Here is a 16,901-nt window from a genome sequence, read left to right as displayed (position 1 = left end):
AGGAAGAATTAAATCAGCAAAATGATCCCTTTGTAAAATAAAACACATGATTTATGACAACTTTCAATAATGGACTATTACTATTATAAACATAGAGCTTCAGAAAAACACACACAAAGTCAAAAATAGTAAGATAAACTCACCTAGTAACTATAAAGGCACTAATATACATTTTCTGGATTTTTTCCAAGAAACAACACTTGATGGACAACTCTCCTGCTGTAAGCTAGAGGTTCCTACCCAGTTTTAGCAGCCACCAAAACAAGAATTATAATGAACTAAAGGGGGAAAAACGGAATAGATAATTAATACAAAAGTAATAGAAAGGTTTAAACAAAAGTCACATATTGTTAACACCTATTGTTATCATTAATAAATATTATATTATTATTACTGCCTTATACCATATTATAACCCTTATTACCCCCAATTAGCAGCAGGATTTTGAGGTGCGCTAGTTTTGGAGACCCTGACTGCCCGGTTCGAATAACAGCTAATTAAACAACGCACTTCTTTTAAACTTACATAAGCATGCAGGTTAACACTACAGAGTCCGTGTATCACCTGTTAGTAGCTAGGGCAACTTCTGGGCGTTTGTTGTGTGTCGAGACGTCACGGGTTCGCCGCACGAGTGGGCGGGGATCTAAACGGGTGCCTATAAGGAGAAGGAGGAGGTGGACAAGCATCGTGGTCTGATTATCATCACAGAGAAGGAGAAATACGGACGAGAAAGCAGTCTGTCTGGTTCAGAGTATCTACATCATTACCAGGAAAAACCTGCGGAAAAACAAACAATCGAGGAGCGCCCGGCTCTTCCGGTTCGCAGTCGTCTTCCTCATACACGTTTAAGGGGCGTGGAGCGGCAGCTTTCAGCGCGACCGTTGAGGGTTCTTCAATGAATGCAGCCGGTAAGTGTCCTTAACCCTTTTATGAAGTTTTCGTCATTATAATGTACAATTAAACATCAAGGGTCTATTTTGGTGTATTTTATACAAAAAGCTTATTTCTTTCTTTGGCTCTCCACGTTTGAACGTCTCGTCGGACAGCTGACGTAAGTGTATCAAAAAACGTCAGCTTCTTTAGCAAAAACATCATTTAACATCGTATTTCCGTCTAGCGTGTAATGCCCAGTTTACATAAATTAACAATGAACAGATGAGTGACACGAGCTTCGTAATGATACGTCTCCTTCCGTAGGATGAATAGTGACTCTTCTAGAAATTTCCTGCCACCTGATAGGTGGATTGGTTCCTCGTGGACTGGAGTCGTCCCCCATTCCGTCTTTTGTTTCCTCGGTGACAGTCTCCGGTTGTCATCCGCATCTGGTCAATTATAATTAAAACGCGGCATTGTTCTAGACTCTGACTCTCCGTTTTCCCATGGGTTCGTGAAGGCGACACCAAGCCTTCACCTGCAGGACTTTTTAAGCTCTTCCCATTTTCATTATGGGAAATCAAAATGAAGCATTTGGTCCTTCTCGATTTGTTTAAACTTGCCTTAAACTCATTAATGACACTTGAAGTGATCCGCTCTGCGCGTGTTCTGAGTTTATTTGCTTTGTACAACTGATACCACACGGTTTCAAGTCATTCAGACATTCAGATGTATTTTTTGGGCGCAAATTTAGGCATTTTGAACAAGTGATCTAAAACAGCAGGTGCACGTTTTTGCATGGTCTGGTAGCGCTGGGACAGGAACTAATTGAAATTGGGATTTACCCCTCTTGTTTGCATCTAAACCTGTTGAATGACTGATCCTAGTGTGCTTCTGGTACTGATAATACCATATTCTTATCAGTGTTATGAAAATACGTTTTACATGTAAATACATCTGTGCTAAAATAGTTCATACTAAAAAGGCTCGAGTTTGCACCTGAATTCACTCTGAAGAAAAATACTAATGTTGCAATAATGAAACATTCTGTTGTTTGTATCGTTTTTCCATGCAAGGATGCAAATGTTGGCTTATTTTCATTAAACATAGACCATCAAAGCCACTGCTTATTTTTTCAGCATCTTCAAAGGATGGCCATCATCCACATAGATTTCAGTCAGTCATATATTAAGCCTTTGTTTTTGACTGGTTTTTCCTGTTGAACTTCATCTAGACTGCAACTACTAGAAGTGCAATCAATGTGCAGTCTACTTTTCTAGCAAACTCCCAGTTATCGCCCAATTACGACAATTCAATAGAATTGTAGTTATATGTGCTCAGGTAATTAAAAAATGCAGATTTTCACAGGAAAAACAACAATTTAAAACAGTTTTACATGATAAAAGCAGCGTTGGTGAGTGTTTTGGATTGAGTGAGAGCCATAAATGAGGTCCTGGCATGTGCAGAAGATGGTGATTAGGTTTTAATCCTGTATTATGTGATTTAGCACATTGAAAATATAAAATGCATCTACTGAATAACTGCACCATGTCCGAGAGAGTGTCTTGGACATTTTAATGGCAAACACACAGAGGCTAGGCCTCAATGATGACAGGGTAAAATAAAAACAAAGACTTCTTTTATACAAAATACTCAAGAAATGTTTAGCCATAGAGAATGGTTGTGAAGAAGGAGGCGTGGGGGTATTCTCTGCCATGCATGGTGGAGTGAGACTTCAGAAGAGGCCAGATATCCAAGCTTGAGTTTTTGTGTGAGATGGAGAAAAGCGGAGATGAGTTATTTCATTTTAATGTGTATTTATTTGATTACATATGATGTGATCCATCCATTTGGATTATTATGCGCATATAAAGAGATTACGGTTTAGAGTAAGTTCAGCAACTTGACCTTTAGTGAATGGGTTTTTTCTTCTCATTCTGGAGGTATGATCGTTACAAAGCCCCAGTTTATACTGCATGATTTAATAAATGTTGAGACCCCATATGCGGAGATGAAACATCCTAGATAAAACAGTTTTGGTCTGCAGTGTGTGGTGTGTGGCAACATGACAAAACTAAACATGAACGATTTCACACATGAACACTCCCAAGTCAGATGGGAAATCTTGCATGATCGCACGTGACTTTGTTGTAAACAAACATGGCGGAGGAGGAGCGTGCTGCATCCCCTGCTTTCTCGTTAGTTATGCATGACATTCAACAGGCAGCTGTCATGGTCTGCGTCCTGCGTCTCCCTCATGTGTCTCCTTGTGTTCTCCATCCCTCTCTAGATTTACCTTATGTGTCTCCTTGTCTGCATCCCTCCTCATGTGCCTCCTTGTGTTCCCCAGGCCACTCCAGGTTTTTTCCCCTTGGGTGTTCCCCCCAGGTTTCAGCGTCCCTGTGTGTCCCCAACCCCCTCCAGGTTCTCTAGGTTTCCCTCACGTTTTTCCTTAGACACCTTTTATCATTAGTCTTCTGTTAAGTGTTTTATCTAGTCTGTTTTCTCCCTCTAGTTCATTTTGCTCCCTTCCCCATTTTTAGGTCTGGTTTCCTCCCCTGCTCCGTTGTGCTCCTCCTCTGTTTATTGGTTTCACTGTGCACAATTCCCTAATCACCCAGCCCTTGTGTATATAACCCTGTCTGCATCTCAAGCCTAGTCCACACGTAGCCGTTTAAAAAAAAAACGAATATCCGCCCCTCCAAAAACTTGCATCCACACCACCTCGTTTAAAAAAAAAAAACTCTGTCCACACGTATCCGAATAAATACGTTGTTAAGGACATGCCAGACCTGTAGGCGGCAGTACTTCCCCCGTTCTTAGCCTCGTCCTTCGTCTGTGGTCTTCCGCAAGGAGCAGTAATTCCGCTTGCAAAAACAAACAAACAAAAAGCGCTTGGACAATTGATAAAGCGAGCGCAGCTCTGAGGGCATCCATGCTGTCGGCTAGTGTAAACACAGGTCGCACACGTGATGTCAGCATTTTTTTTGTCGCGGAAAGTGACGTTGTGGAGCTTAAAACTCCGGTTTTGTCTGTCCACACACAGACACCCAAAACGGAGAAAACGCAGATCTTCACTTTGGCCGGAGTTTTTAAAAAGATCCATTTTTGTGTGAAAAAACTCCGTTTTCGTGTGGATGACAGGCCAAAACGTAGAAAAATATCTACGTTTTGGCAGATCCCCGGCTACGTGCGGACAGGGCCTCAGCGTGGTTGTTGGTCCATTGATGTTTGTCAGTGTTGTTTTGTACCCCCCACTAGGTCTCTGCTCATAAGTGAGCTTTTGGTTTTGTCTTTCGTTTTAGATATTAGGTTTGGCTTCCTGCCATTTTGGATTTTGGTTCCCATTAGGGCTGCACAATATATTGAAAAATTATCGTCATCGCGATAACAGGACGTGCGATAGGCCCATCGCAAAACACGGCAAAAACAGCGATAAATGTTTCGTTCAAACATTTCCATCCGTATCATACATCAGCTTTTTGTAAACCAGCTCTGTTTTTTACGTGGAAGTATTATTTGACCAATCAAATGTAGTCCCTCTGATATGCGGCCAATCAGATGGTTCCGTTCACGTAATACGTCCGCCCCCTACATAGACCCTTTTGGAAAGCAACACCCGAACAGAGTTTGTGGCGCTGTTCCCTTGTTCGCCATGCTGGCTCAGAGCAACGAACGCACTTTGTGCTGAGGTTTCTGGATTCAGCGCTGCTTTCAAACGTGAACGTGTGTCCGCTCTGTGTCGTTAATCATTTTTACCGGGCTGATTCCGACACGTGCCGGTGACCTTCATGTTGCTAGTGTTAGCCCCAGGCCCCGGTTAGCTTCCAGCTAAAAGGCTACAGCACTCTCCTCCCAGTCCCACCCTGCTAAAGAGGGCCTGGAAAAGTTCCCCCACACATCAAAGTGATTTTTCATTTATGAGCTTTTATAACCTTGTTAATCAGGATTGTTGATTTGCTGCTGCACATAAACTGTCAGTCAGAAGCTCTGCTGGCCGGTTATCTTAGAGGAGCTAGTTCAATTTTAGCTTGTTATCAGAATCATAGTTGCAGTTTCATCATCTGAGCTGCTTTTTAAGATCTAGGTAAACTCGTTCAATTTGGGGTTAAAACCAAACGTTTTCACATATTTTCCATGTAGTTTTTTTTGCCAGTTCCTCTTCTGAAAGGTAGACAATTGTTTTTCTCTTTCCCTCAGAAAATCTTATTATTCTCCTAGTTTGGCCCAGCACAGTTCACTTCCCAATACCAGCAACAGCTTTATATCATAACCACATAAGTGGAGAAAATGTTCAGTAGCAATGAGAGAATTTGCTGTTGCATTTAAGTGATGTTAACTATTATTTAACATTTAAACTTATTTTCTGAATTTTTTTTATTTATTCTAAAAACCCTGGTAAGGGATGTTTTTCTGTATTTGGAGCATCAGAAAAAGTTTTATGGTGGAGGTGATGTTTTAAAGTCACTGAGAAACTGCATGCATGCAGTTTGTTGTTTTGCTGCTAATACAGTAGCAGGTGCAGCTGCATATTTTTGCTATAAAAATGTTATGTTGTAATGGAATTCATGCATTAGTTTTTGTTTGCTTTGAACCCAGAGCAGACGTCACACGCCAGACATCAACACTGCAAACTTTAGTATTTGTTCATTTATCGCAAGTAATATCGATATCGCAGGTTTTCCTAATATTGTGCAGCCCTAGTTCCCATCCTAATAACAGGATTTTACTTTTACAAATTGCTCCTGCCTCGTGTTGTCTGGTTGTTCTGCATCTTGGGTCTTAACCTCCCCCTACTCTCAACGTGACAGCAGCACTCTAGTTTGTCCTTGAAAATCTGACGTATCAACGTGTTTGAAAGCCCTGACGTGCTTTTAAGCTGACCAGGTAGAAGTATCTGATAAGATTATCTTTAGAGCCATAACGTAATTGTGTGCGTTCTTAAGATTGTTGGAAGGGGAAGATTGTGTCAAGAACTGGCACGATTATCCTGCCATGTGATCGGGGCCTAGCATAGAAATCCTACACACACATACACAAACACACGCACACAATTAGTTGGACAGGTCTGAACCTTCTAACCTTACACTATGTACTGTGTGGTCATTGTGCAGTCTGAGCAGTTGGTTTTGTTCACCTTAATGTGGTATTTCTAGCTTTTACAGGAGACCAGACATCTTCCTTGTGAAGCAGTGTGGTAGCTGTGTAGCTGTTGGCAGCACAGTTTTGTGCTTTCTTGGCTTGTCTTACATAACGCTTCTCTGAAGATTTAACACCGGCATGGCCTGAGTTCAGTTGTTTTCAAACAGATTAAGAGAACATTTGTAAGAAGGCTAAGTCCATGTCTGAGCGGTGGTAGAAAAACACTGTAGCCATAAAATCAGCCGTGTTAAAGCTACAAGTATTTCTTGTTTCCATATGTTGCATAGTACACATGTTAATGAATTAGAACAATGTACTTTAAATGTTTAAAAAATGCTTCTGACAGTCATGTCCAATATTTTTCCATCTTCAGCTGAAGGTGCTAATGAATTGTTTCTCTTTGCTTTTCTTGCAGGAACTTTGACGTTTCCACTCCCAACAGCCCGTGACATCCTCTTACCCAAAATGATCTCTGTGTTGATGCCTCACTGAGTTCTTTTGGTTTGACTTTGGATCCCTCTCCTGTTTCTGTTTTGACAGTGACTTAAATCTAAAACTTTCCATTGCACCCATCCATAACCTTGAGCACTGTCACATATTTCTCTTTTTCTGTGAGCTTCAAACCAAATCTGTCAAAATGCATACTGGATTGGAAGTAGTGGACATTGCAGTGGTAGCCATGTATTTTGTCCTGGTGCTAGCCATTGGGCTTTTTGCCATGTGGAAAGCCAATCGCAGCACCGTAAGCGGGTACTTCCTGGCTGGACGCTCCATGACGTGGATAGTGATAGGTGCATCACTGTTCGTCAGCAACATTGGCAGCGAACATTTCATCGGCCTAGCCGGGTCGGGAGCAGCGAGCGGCTATGCAGTAGGAGCTTGGGAATTCAATGCTCTTCTACTGCTGCAGCTGCTTGGATGGGTGTTCGTCCCTGTATACATCCACTCAGGAGTCTACACCATGCCAGCCTACCTGTCAAAACGCTTTGGTGGAAACAGACTGAAGGTTTACTTTGCTTGCCTGTCTGTGCTGCTTTACATTTTTACCAAACTCTCTGTGGACCTCTATGCTGGTGCTCTCTTCATTCAGGAGTCCTTGGGGTGGAATCTGTATCTTTCAATTGTTCTACTCATCAGTATGACTGCTCTGCTCACTGTCACTGGTGGGTTGGTGGCAGTGCTCTACACAGATACCCTTCAGGCAGTGTTGATGATTGGTGGAGCCCTAACCCTAACCATCATGAGCCTAGTCAAAGTGGGTGGGCTAGAGGGTGTCAGAACCAAGTACATGCAAGCCATTCCTAATGTCACTGCCATCATGGCTTCTGGAAACTTCACTTATTCACCTTCTTGTCGCATAGAGCCTAAACCAAACTCGCTACGTATTCTTCGCGGCCCCCTGGACGAAGACATCCCATGGCCAGGTTTCATTCTAGGCCAGACCCCTGCATCCATTTGGTACTGGTGTGCAGACCAAGTCATTGTTCAGAGAGTATTGGCCGCAAAGAACATTGCTCACGCGAAGTGCTCAACACTCATGGCTGGGTTTCTGAAGATCCTGCCCATGTTTGTGATAGTGATTCCAGGAATGATCTCCCGCATCATGTTTGCAGATGAGATTGCCTGCATCGGACCAGAGCACTGCATGTCTGTGTGCGGTTCTACGGCTGGCTGTTCAAATATCGCCTACCCACGCCTGGTCATGGCAGTAATGCCCGTGGGACTCAGAGGTCTGATGATGGCAGTTATGATTGCTGCTCTGATGAGTGACCTCGACTCCATCTTCAACAGTGCAAGCACCATCTTCACCCTGGACATCTACCAAACCGTTCGGAAGAGGGCTTCTCAACGAGAGTTGTTGATTGTGGGACGCACGTTTGTTGTGTTTATGGTGGCAATCAGCATCGCCTGGGTTCCTGTTATCATTGAGATGCAAGGAGGACAGACATACCTCTACATCCAGGAAGTTGCTGGCTATCTAACTCCACCAATCGCTGCCCTTTTCCTGCTTGGTTTGTTCTGGAAGCGGTGCAATGAAACAGGTGCCTTTTGGGGAGGAATGACCGGTTTCACACTCGGGACTCTACGACTGATCCTAGCGTTCATCTACCGTCAGCCTCCCTGTGACCAGCCAGACGACAGGCCCTCCTTCATCATTCACGTTCACTACATGTATTTTGCTGCTGGGCTGTTCTGGACTTCAGGGCTGGTGGCAGTAGTGGTCAGTCTCTGTACCTCTCCGCCAAGTGATGAGCAGATTCGTACCACTACAATCGTGGGTCTCCGCAAGCTCAAAAAGATTCCTCCAACGGATCGAGATGAAATGTATCGACTGGCTGAGAAGAGCCAGTGCAATGGTGCAGGCAGCCTCTATAAAGAGATGCCTCTCAATGTCAAAAAGGAGAGGTGCTTAGATGGTGCCGAAGCCAAACTTCTGGTCCCAAACACAGATCACGACCCTGCAACCCCCAGCACAGAAACCACCCCTGCCAGCACCCCTGCTGAACAACACAGTCTTAGAACAATGGAGATGAATAAAGCAGAGAAAGGCTGCCACAGGAAAGAGGACAAAACCCCTTGCATTCGTTTACTTGACTGTTTTTGTGGGTATAAAGAAGAACCAAGTGCTCCACAGACAGTGACACAAGAAGATGAGAGAGTCATTGCAAAGATGCTGTACGAGCCACCCAGAGTTAAAATTCTCCTCAACATTGCCCTGGTGTTGGTCTGCTCTGTGGGCATTTTCATGTTCATTTATTTCTCATTGTAGCCGAAGATTGCACTGAACTACCTGGAACTTTAGTGAGACATTGTTTTGTTTGATGGTGACATTTTGGAGGTTTAGAGCTGTTACAGAAAGAAAGGAAAGTTTCAAAGAACATATCTGTGATATTTACAGTAGTTTTTGTAGCTCTCCAACAGGAATCTAAGCTAATTGTTAGCATTTTAAAATGAATGAAGCTTCTCTAACATAAAAAAGTACTTCTAAATGACTTTGTTGTTATTTAAAATTTTTACTTGGGTTTTTCGAATTGTTGCTGTCTGTATATTTGCTTTATTTTCCTCAGGTGTTTTAATATTTGCTTGAGAAAATGGGTTATAATATTTTCCAGAGCTCCATTTTTCTAAAGGGGTCCAAAAGAAACACCAGTTGCTTCACTAGTTGTGTGTACTGTTATGTTTGCAGTGACTATTGAAATGATTTGTTTAGAATTGGTCTGTTTAATGTGCTTGCATTTAGAACCACTTAATAAAGTTACTAGTATTAAAAGCTGTGCACCGGTTCTGCAGCTCAGCTAAGTGGCAACAAAAGCACAGAACATTTTTTAATACTTTTAAAATTATTTCTACGGGAAAATATAAATGTTACATTTGGATTAAGTGTTTAGCAAGTGTTACTCATGACCAATGGATTAAATACTGTGTTTTCACTTCTGAATTTCTTTTGTATATATTTTCTGGCTGTTTTTTGTGTTATTTTCAGTTCAAGTTTATTTATATATCACCAAATCACGACAAGAGTAGTCTCAAGGCACTTCACATAGTAAACATTCCAATACAGGTCAGTTAATTAAGCCAATCAGTAAAAAGTTTCCTAAATAAGGAGCCCAGCTAATTTCACCAAGTTACTGACACCAGTCATCAATCCTCATACTAAGCAAGCATTTAGTGAGAGTGGAGAGGAAAACTCCCTTTTAACAGGAAAAAACCACCAGAGGATCCTGGCTCAGTATGAGCAGCCATCCATCACGACTCACAGGGGATCGAGAAGACAGAGCGCGCGCATGCACACACACACACACACACACACACACACACACACACACACACACACACACACACACACACACACACACACACACACACACACACACACACACACACACACACACACACACACACACACACACACACACACACACACACACACACACACACACACCAAGTAGTGTTTCTATGGTTACATTGAGATTTCTTAGTAAATATTCTATTTGGTGAGAGATAAACCTTATTGTATTTATCCTAGTGAATCTATAATGAAACGGGTAAACTAGTAGTAGCACATACCCAACCATTTCATAACCAACTTGCAGCCGTTTATGCACTTGCATTTTTAAACAAAAAATCTTTTTATTTGATTTCGTTTCACATGATGAAAAGGTACTTGGAGTCTTTTGCCTTACGTTAGCATCATGTGCAAATATTTCAGTGCTCATTGCATCAACTATAATTTAGATTTCTGTTATATTAGGTCATTTAGTGTGTGTCTCCTATGTGACGGTGATTTACTAGTGAAGCATCTGTTCGTTTTTCAAGTGCATTCTGATAAAACTACCAAATGTGTCTTACTGTGCATTGCTTTAATGATAAAAGAGGAAAAAGTCAAAAGGACATAGAATTTGTTCTTATGAGCTCTGAGTAAATACCACATTTGTTTGAAGATGACATGTCACAGGTTTCCCATGCGTGATGTTTTTAAAAGCATAAATGGAGACTGATGATGTGGAAGAGAAATGATGCGTGTCAGGATTAGCACTTAGCTGGAGGAGCTCACTCATGTGGTCAGTGATAAATTTAGCATTTAAAGCAACTGACCTGGATTGTGGTCGTTATTTCCATCAAGTCCACACATTAACAACATACTCATCAGAATGCAAGAAATAAATACTGTTTTTTTTTTTTCATTTTTGGATTTTGAGTCCTGTGTTGACTCAAAATGTTGGTGTGTGAATATTTACTCATCAGCTGGGTTCATTAAGAAGTGATTGGTGTACATGTGAAAGAGATTTCAAAGTTTTTTTTCTTTCTTTTTTGGAGAGAGTATGTATATATATATATATATAAATATATATTGTTATTTTTATGGAATTTATTTTTAGACTGCAAATAAAGTTTTTGTTGAGACCAAAAATAGTGTTTTTCGCTCTTTATTTTCAGAAATAAAATATAGAAAAAATTAAATAGATGAAAAAGGCAGTTAGAAGATTATCGAGAAAAGTACGATTAATTTGATCGACTTTTGAGATTTAGGAGATTTTTTTTATTTAGTTTTGCAATCTTTATCTTTAAAATGGCATTAAGCTCTGATTAGTTGTTTACTTTGTGATTTCTCTCTTTTGCACTAATAAGCCTTCATTCAAGACCCTCTAAATCACTTAAACAAAATAAAACATTTAACTGTAACTAAGTAATCTCTCCTCATCCCAATCCTCCATGTTTTTTCTTCATATTGGACTCTATGGTATTGACCAGGATTATGTAAACCCCAGTAAAGCTTTATAATCTGCTCAGAGCCAGATGTAGATTGGGTGAGCTCAAGCTTCTTTAGCAGACACTCAACCAATCAAAAAGCCAACACTAGTAGCTTATGAGTCCCTCCTACATTTTAAATGTTCTTTTAACTTTCCGCAGTTGAGAGTGGATTAAGTTGCCTCATGGAAACAATCATGAAAACTATGCAATGCTTGCCTGTGAAGCAAAAACTGCAGGAGAAACTCAGCAATTGACACATGGGTATTCTATTAACTGGTAAATGTTGTGAGTCAGTTTTGAAGTTATTAGTGTAAAATGTTGAAACTTGGACATAATTTGCAAAAACCACACAACAAGAGCAAATATTCAAATATTTGAACATAAGTGATAAATGGCCTTGGTTTGCCTGTGAGGGAAGAGAAGTTACTCGCTCTGCAGCCGCAAGCAAACTGCACGTCAAACAAATGATGAATTGTAAGATAAATGGAAAACAATGTAACCGATTCAGTCTGACAGTGTCTTCTTCACTGTAACTATTGAGTTAATCAGTGACAAAACAACATTTTCTCATGTGAGCGAATCAAATCAAATTAAATATTAAATATCAGATCTTTCCTCATAACCTTCTTTAGTCGTTATGATTTTGATAGTTTTATTCTTTTTAAATTCTGGATGAACTCCAGTCAGCACGTTCAGAGATTTTGATATGAAATTAAAACTATTATAGATTTGATAAAGGAGCCAACTTGTTATTACATATGAATTAACTAACAATAAGTGTGATGATAATGGACTGCATCTTGGTGCAGTTGGTATCACTGTTGCCTGGCAACAAAATGGTCCCGAGTTTGAATCTTAGCCGAAACCTTTCTGTGTCTGTTATGGCTGGAGCCTTTTGTGTTGTGTTTTGATTTTTTTGTGCATTTTTTCCCTCATTGATACTGCATCTGAGGAGCATGCCTGCAGACTAGGCCTGTCTGCTCACCCTTGCTCCTCCCTGCACCAGCTGTGCCATGTTTTCATCAGCCACAGATTGTTAAAGGACCTGCTGGAGCTCCTCACAAATGGGGACAATAGTGCCGAGCTGCCTTTCCTCTGGTCTGTTTTCTCCCACCTAGGACTTTGATATTGAGCGGTGAAAAGATTTATGGGTAATCTATTACCTTTTTGAGATTTTGTGCTCTCTTTAGAGTAGTTAGTTCCTTTTTGTGTTACATTTTAGTGTTTGAGCTTGTTTAGGTTAAAATTTGATATCTCTGGGGAAAAAGACCCTTTTTGTTCAATTATGGTTTTTTTCTAGAATAAGCTACAAAAAAATAAAATAAAACAAAACCTCTGTTAACTTATCATTTGTGTCATGCGTCCTCCATGTTAACCCAGGCCCCTAGACACCTGGGATGTAACAGTGTAGAAGACCAAAAAGCTTTTTGGAGACTCTAAATTGTCTCTAAATGAATGGTTTATATTTCTGTGATGGACTGGAGACCTCTCCAGGGTGTCCCCCGTCTCTCACCCGTTCACAGCTGGAGATAGGCACAGATTCCTCGCTACCCCACTAGGATAATAATAATAATAATAATAATAATAATAATAATAATACATCAAACTCATATATTGATTTTTAGGCCACTCAAAGACACTTCACAAAAAATGCAATAAACACATAATAAAACAAAATGAAACATAGTAAACAGACTGGGGGATGCTGGGTTGATCCTATGAGAAGGCCAATATAAGAGGTGGGTTTTAAGCAGTGACTTGAGACGGCATTCCTGATGTTTAGTGGGAGAGAGTTCCAAAGTGTGGGGGCAGCGGCTGCAAAGGCTCGACCCCCCGTGGTGCATTGTTTTGTTTTGAAAGGGGAGAGGAGGTTGGAGTCAGCAGAACGGAGATGCCGGGAAGGAGAATGGTGATGGAGAACTTCCATCAGATATGATTGTGCAAAGTTATTGAAGCATTTGTAGGTGATGAGGAGCAATTTGTAATGGATCCGGTATGGAACAGGGAGCCAGTGAAGTTGTTTGAGTACTGGAGTTATGTGGTCCCTGGAGATGTGTGGGTGAGTAAACGTGCTGCAGAGTTTTGGATTTGTAGAAGTTTTTGTAGGGCTGAGGAAGGAAGTGCGTAAAGAGTGCTGTTGCAATAGTCCAGTCTAGAGGTTATGAAGGCAAAGATGAGTGTTTGGGCAGTGGAGTAAGTGAGTGGGATGGACAGAGACGGGCAATGTTGCAGAGGTGGAAGAATGATACCCTGTGGATGTTGTTGATGTGGGACTTGAAGGAAAAGGAGGAGTCAAAGATGATGCCGAGATTATGGACTGTAGAGGAGGGAGTCACTGTGAGACCAAATTTCTCAATTTGTAGAGAAATATTTTAAACTGAGGGTAGGAGAGATTTGGGACCAGTTATAATGAGTTCTGTTTTGGAGCAGTTCAACTTGAGGAAGTTGGTGTCCATCCAATGTTTTATGTCAGAGAGGCATCCTGAGATTGTGGAAAGAATGGCTGGGGTAGCGTATGAAAGTGGAGACCGTGTTGGCGTATGATATGACCAAGGCGGAGCATGTAAAGGATGAAGAGGGGTTGCCCCAGCACAGAGCCCTGGGGAACACCGTGGGTGACGGGGGCAGTGTGCGAGGTGCAGTTGTTGACAGATACATAGTGGTGGCGGTCGGAGACGTAAGAAGTGAACCAGTTGAGTGCTGAGCCTGTAATACCAATAGATGATTGAAGACGGTTAAGGAGGATGGCATGGTCGATAGTATCGAAAGCTGAGCTGAGGTCAAGGAGGAGGAGAATAGTGAGGGAACCAGAGTCAGAAGCAATCAAGAGGTTGTTGGTTACTTTCAGTAAGGCAGTTTCAGTACTTTGATAAAGGGATAAAGCGGCTCAGAGCATGTGTGAGTAATGAGATGAGAAAGTGTAATAAAAATAAAATTATTAACTATAACTACACCTCTAAAGTGCTGCTGCTATTTTAGCTGAAGGCTCACTTTATTATCAAATCAGTTGGATTGTCCTCACCATCCATCACTCAAGATCTGTCCTCCCACTGTCCCGCCCACCATCAGACTGGTGCCCGGCCTCTTTCCCAAGAGGAAACTAATAACATTGTCCTTGTGGAAAACTACTGGCTTCCAGGCTATGCTTTGTTCATTGTCTATTTTGGACAGAGCAAACACAAACAAAAGTCTGAGTCTTAAATGGCTGGATTAGATGGAAGGAGACAATGTGCGTTAAAGTCTCTCAGCAGATCTAAAGAATAACCAAACACCATAATAACCCAATCATGATGTATGTCCTGTTATTTATGTCAGTGTTATTTCGGGGGGGGGGGGGGGGGGGGGGGGGGTGAGAGAGGAGAAGACAGTCTTATTGGCTCCATAAATGAATCTATCATGTAGATAAAGAGGACCTAAATAAAGCAGTCAAATATAAAATTAAACTCACTGAAAGGCAGGTTTTACTCAGAAAATAACATAAATAAGGTTAAACACAGAGGATGTGAGATGCCAGGAGGACAAATCCCTTGTGTTTTTTATGTTTTATAAATACTGAGCCAATTTAATTACAAGTTAACCTTGAAAAATTAGGATATGGCGCAAAAGACTATTTATTTAAAGAGCAAGTCACCCCCAAATCCACTTTTTTTGCTTAGAAACTATACAAACGAGTGTCTAATAATGCTGTGGATGTGTAGTCAATAATTTGGCACTTTAGAGCATGTTAGTTAAAATCAAAAGGTTCTCCCTAGAACTGTCAGTGTTGAGCCCTCCTCAGTTTAAAATTTCTGCACTACATTTGAATTTAAATCTGCCATCACTATTGGCTAAGAGGTACCCTATGATGTTAACTGGTACCATATGATGTCACAATGCAATTGTGAGCCTGTGTGTGTGTATTTGTTAGCGGCTCTGCCCTCTCGGTCTGTCAGGCAACAGCATTTGTTTCATTTTTCAAACATGAAGTGGGAGGTGTTTCGGGCATGTCCTGCCGGCAGAAGGCCCCCGGGTCGACCCAGGACACGTTGGAGAAGTTACATCTCCAATCTGGTCCGGGAACGCCTTGGGGTCCTGCCGGAGGAGCTGGTGGACAAGGCCGGGGAGAGGACGGCCTGGAGCTCCCTAGTTGGGATGCTGCCCCCGCGACCCGGACCCGGATAAGCGGAGGAAGACGACGACGACGACGAAGTGGGAGGGGAGTAAAGCCTGATTAATGCTTAAGCAAAGGCCTTACTATTTCAACTCAAACGGACAGATAATTCACCCAGACAAGAGAGCTATTTAGGGGCATGGAGATCCACGCGTATGTGAGTGAATGGATAAATTTTCATTAAAGTACATATTAATCTGTTTAAATTAAAGTATTGCTCATTTTAAAGGAACATTAACCTCCTTTTTTGGGGGCAGGTGGTTCCATGAGTTCAAAAACTCATTAATTTTAAGTAGCTGTGTTTGTCATTTAAAACAAATTTCACATTCAAACTAGCTGAATAAAAAAAAAAGCCTCAATCAAACATTAAATTAGTTGTATTTGTCTTTTCTCCTATTTTTATTTTTTTTATTTTATTTTTTTCCAATCATAAGATGGTTTTAAATAAAGAATTGTGATTATATTAATTGTAAAAAAAAATTAGCTTTTAATGCAAAACATTTACAGTGGCTATGATGTAATCAGCCCCATCTGTCACTCCTCCCAACATCAGCTGAGCAGATTTTAGCTGCTATGGGTGTCTTTACAATAAACAACGTCAGATAATAATCCGTACATTTTAACCAACACAGCTCATCAAACATGTGGAGGTTTAAAAAAACGCCCTCATCACTCATTCCTGGAATGGGACCACGGCGGAAGCAGCCATGTTGGGAATGTGCTGTGACCTTTCAAATATACAACAATCACATAGTCAATGCATTCCTAGCGTTCCCCATGCAAAGCCCGACTAAACTATGGCGGCATGCCTGGGATTCTGGCATGAATTCACTGAGTCGGGCTTCAATGGCAAAAGGAAATATTTACCTGCTTTAATAAAAAACAGCAGGAAGAATGGTGTCTGGGGCCATTATCGTAACCATGACTCAGCAAAGTTTATCCTAGGTCAAACTGACCAATGGCAATGGAGTTTTTTATTTACTGTCAAATTAACTAAAGTGACACATGGATGACAGGGAGATTCCTGATGCAGAAACATCCCACACACACGTAGGGAAAAAAAGAAACAAACCAGATCCGCTCTAAAATAAAGATCTTTGTATACACCTTTTGTCTGGTATGTCATCATATTTGAGGAGCCCTCATTGCATTTTGCATGTTGTTATCACATGACCATGAACACAGTGTTAGGTCACAGAAAAAAGTAAAGATGTAGGGAAATATTTTATCATGTCTAATGCATCAAATCTTGTGTGTTTTTTCTCCTTGGAGCCCCTGCAGAGCCTGAACTCACCAGTTTTATATTTCTATGGGAGAATGGAAACAGTGCGGTAATATGAAAACAGAATATTATTCCTAACAGATAAACAGAAATGTAATAATGGTGGTGGTATGTCTCAGACATCATCAAAACTTTCCATGCTTTGTAGCAGCAATTAGGAATAATTTCAGCACTAACCTGCTGCATCTCTTTGAGATGACA

The 16,901-nt window shown here is 41.1% G+C and overlaps 1 protein-coding gene across 1 annotated transcript; it reads left to right on the top strand.

The window, feature by feature from the left end:
* Positions 1-6: 6 nt before the first annotated feature.
* slc5a3b (solute carrier family 5 member 3b) lies at positions 7-11,377 on the top strand. Its single transcript, XM_015966328.3, has 2 exons — positions 7-908; positions 6,431-11,377. The coding sequence occupies exon 2, from the start codon at positions 6,653-6,655 to the stop codon at positions 8,783-8,785; it is 2,133 nt and encodes a 710-aa protein (XP_015821814.1). The 5' UTR covers positions 7-908; positions 6,431-6,652; the 3' UTR covers positions 8,786-11,377.
* The last annotated feature ends 5,524 nt before the right edge of the window (positions 11,378-16,901 follow it).

Source organism: Nothobranchius furzeri, chromosome 14 (assembly GCF_043380555.1).
Source record: "Nothobranchius furzeri strain GRZ-AD chromosome 14, NfurGRZ-RIMD1, whole genome shotgun sequence".
NCBI classification, from domain to species: Eukaryota; Metazoa; Chordata; class Actinopteri; order Cyprinodontiformes; family Nothobranchiidae; genus Nothobranchius; species Nothobranchius furzeri.
This window is presented reverse-complemented; position numbering and strand designations above follow the sequence as displayed.

Bases quoted from the DNA above. Each gene is read 5' to 3' on its own strand.
- slc5a3b (XM_015966328.3), top strand. From the start codon at position 6,653: ATGCATACTGGATTGGAAGTAGTGGACATTGCAGTGGTAGCCATGTAT.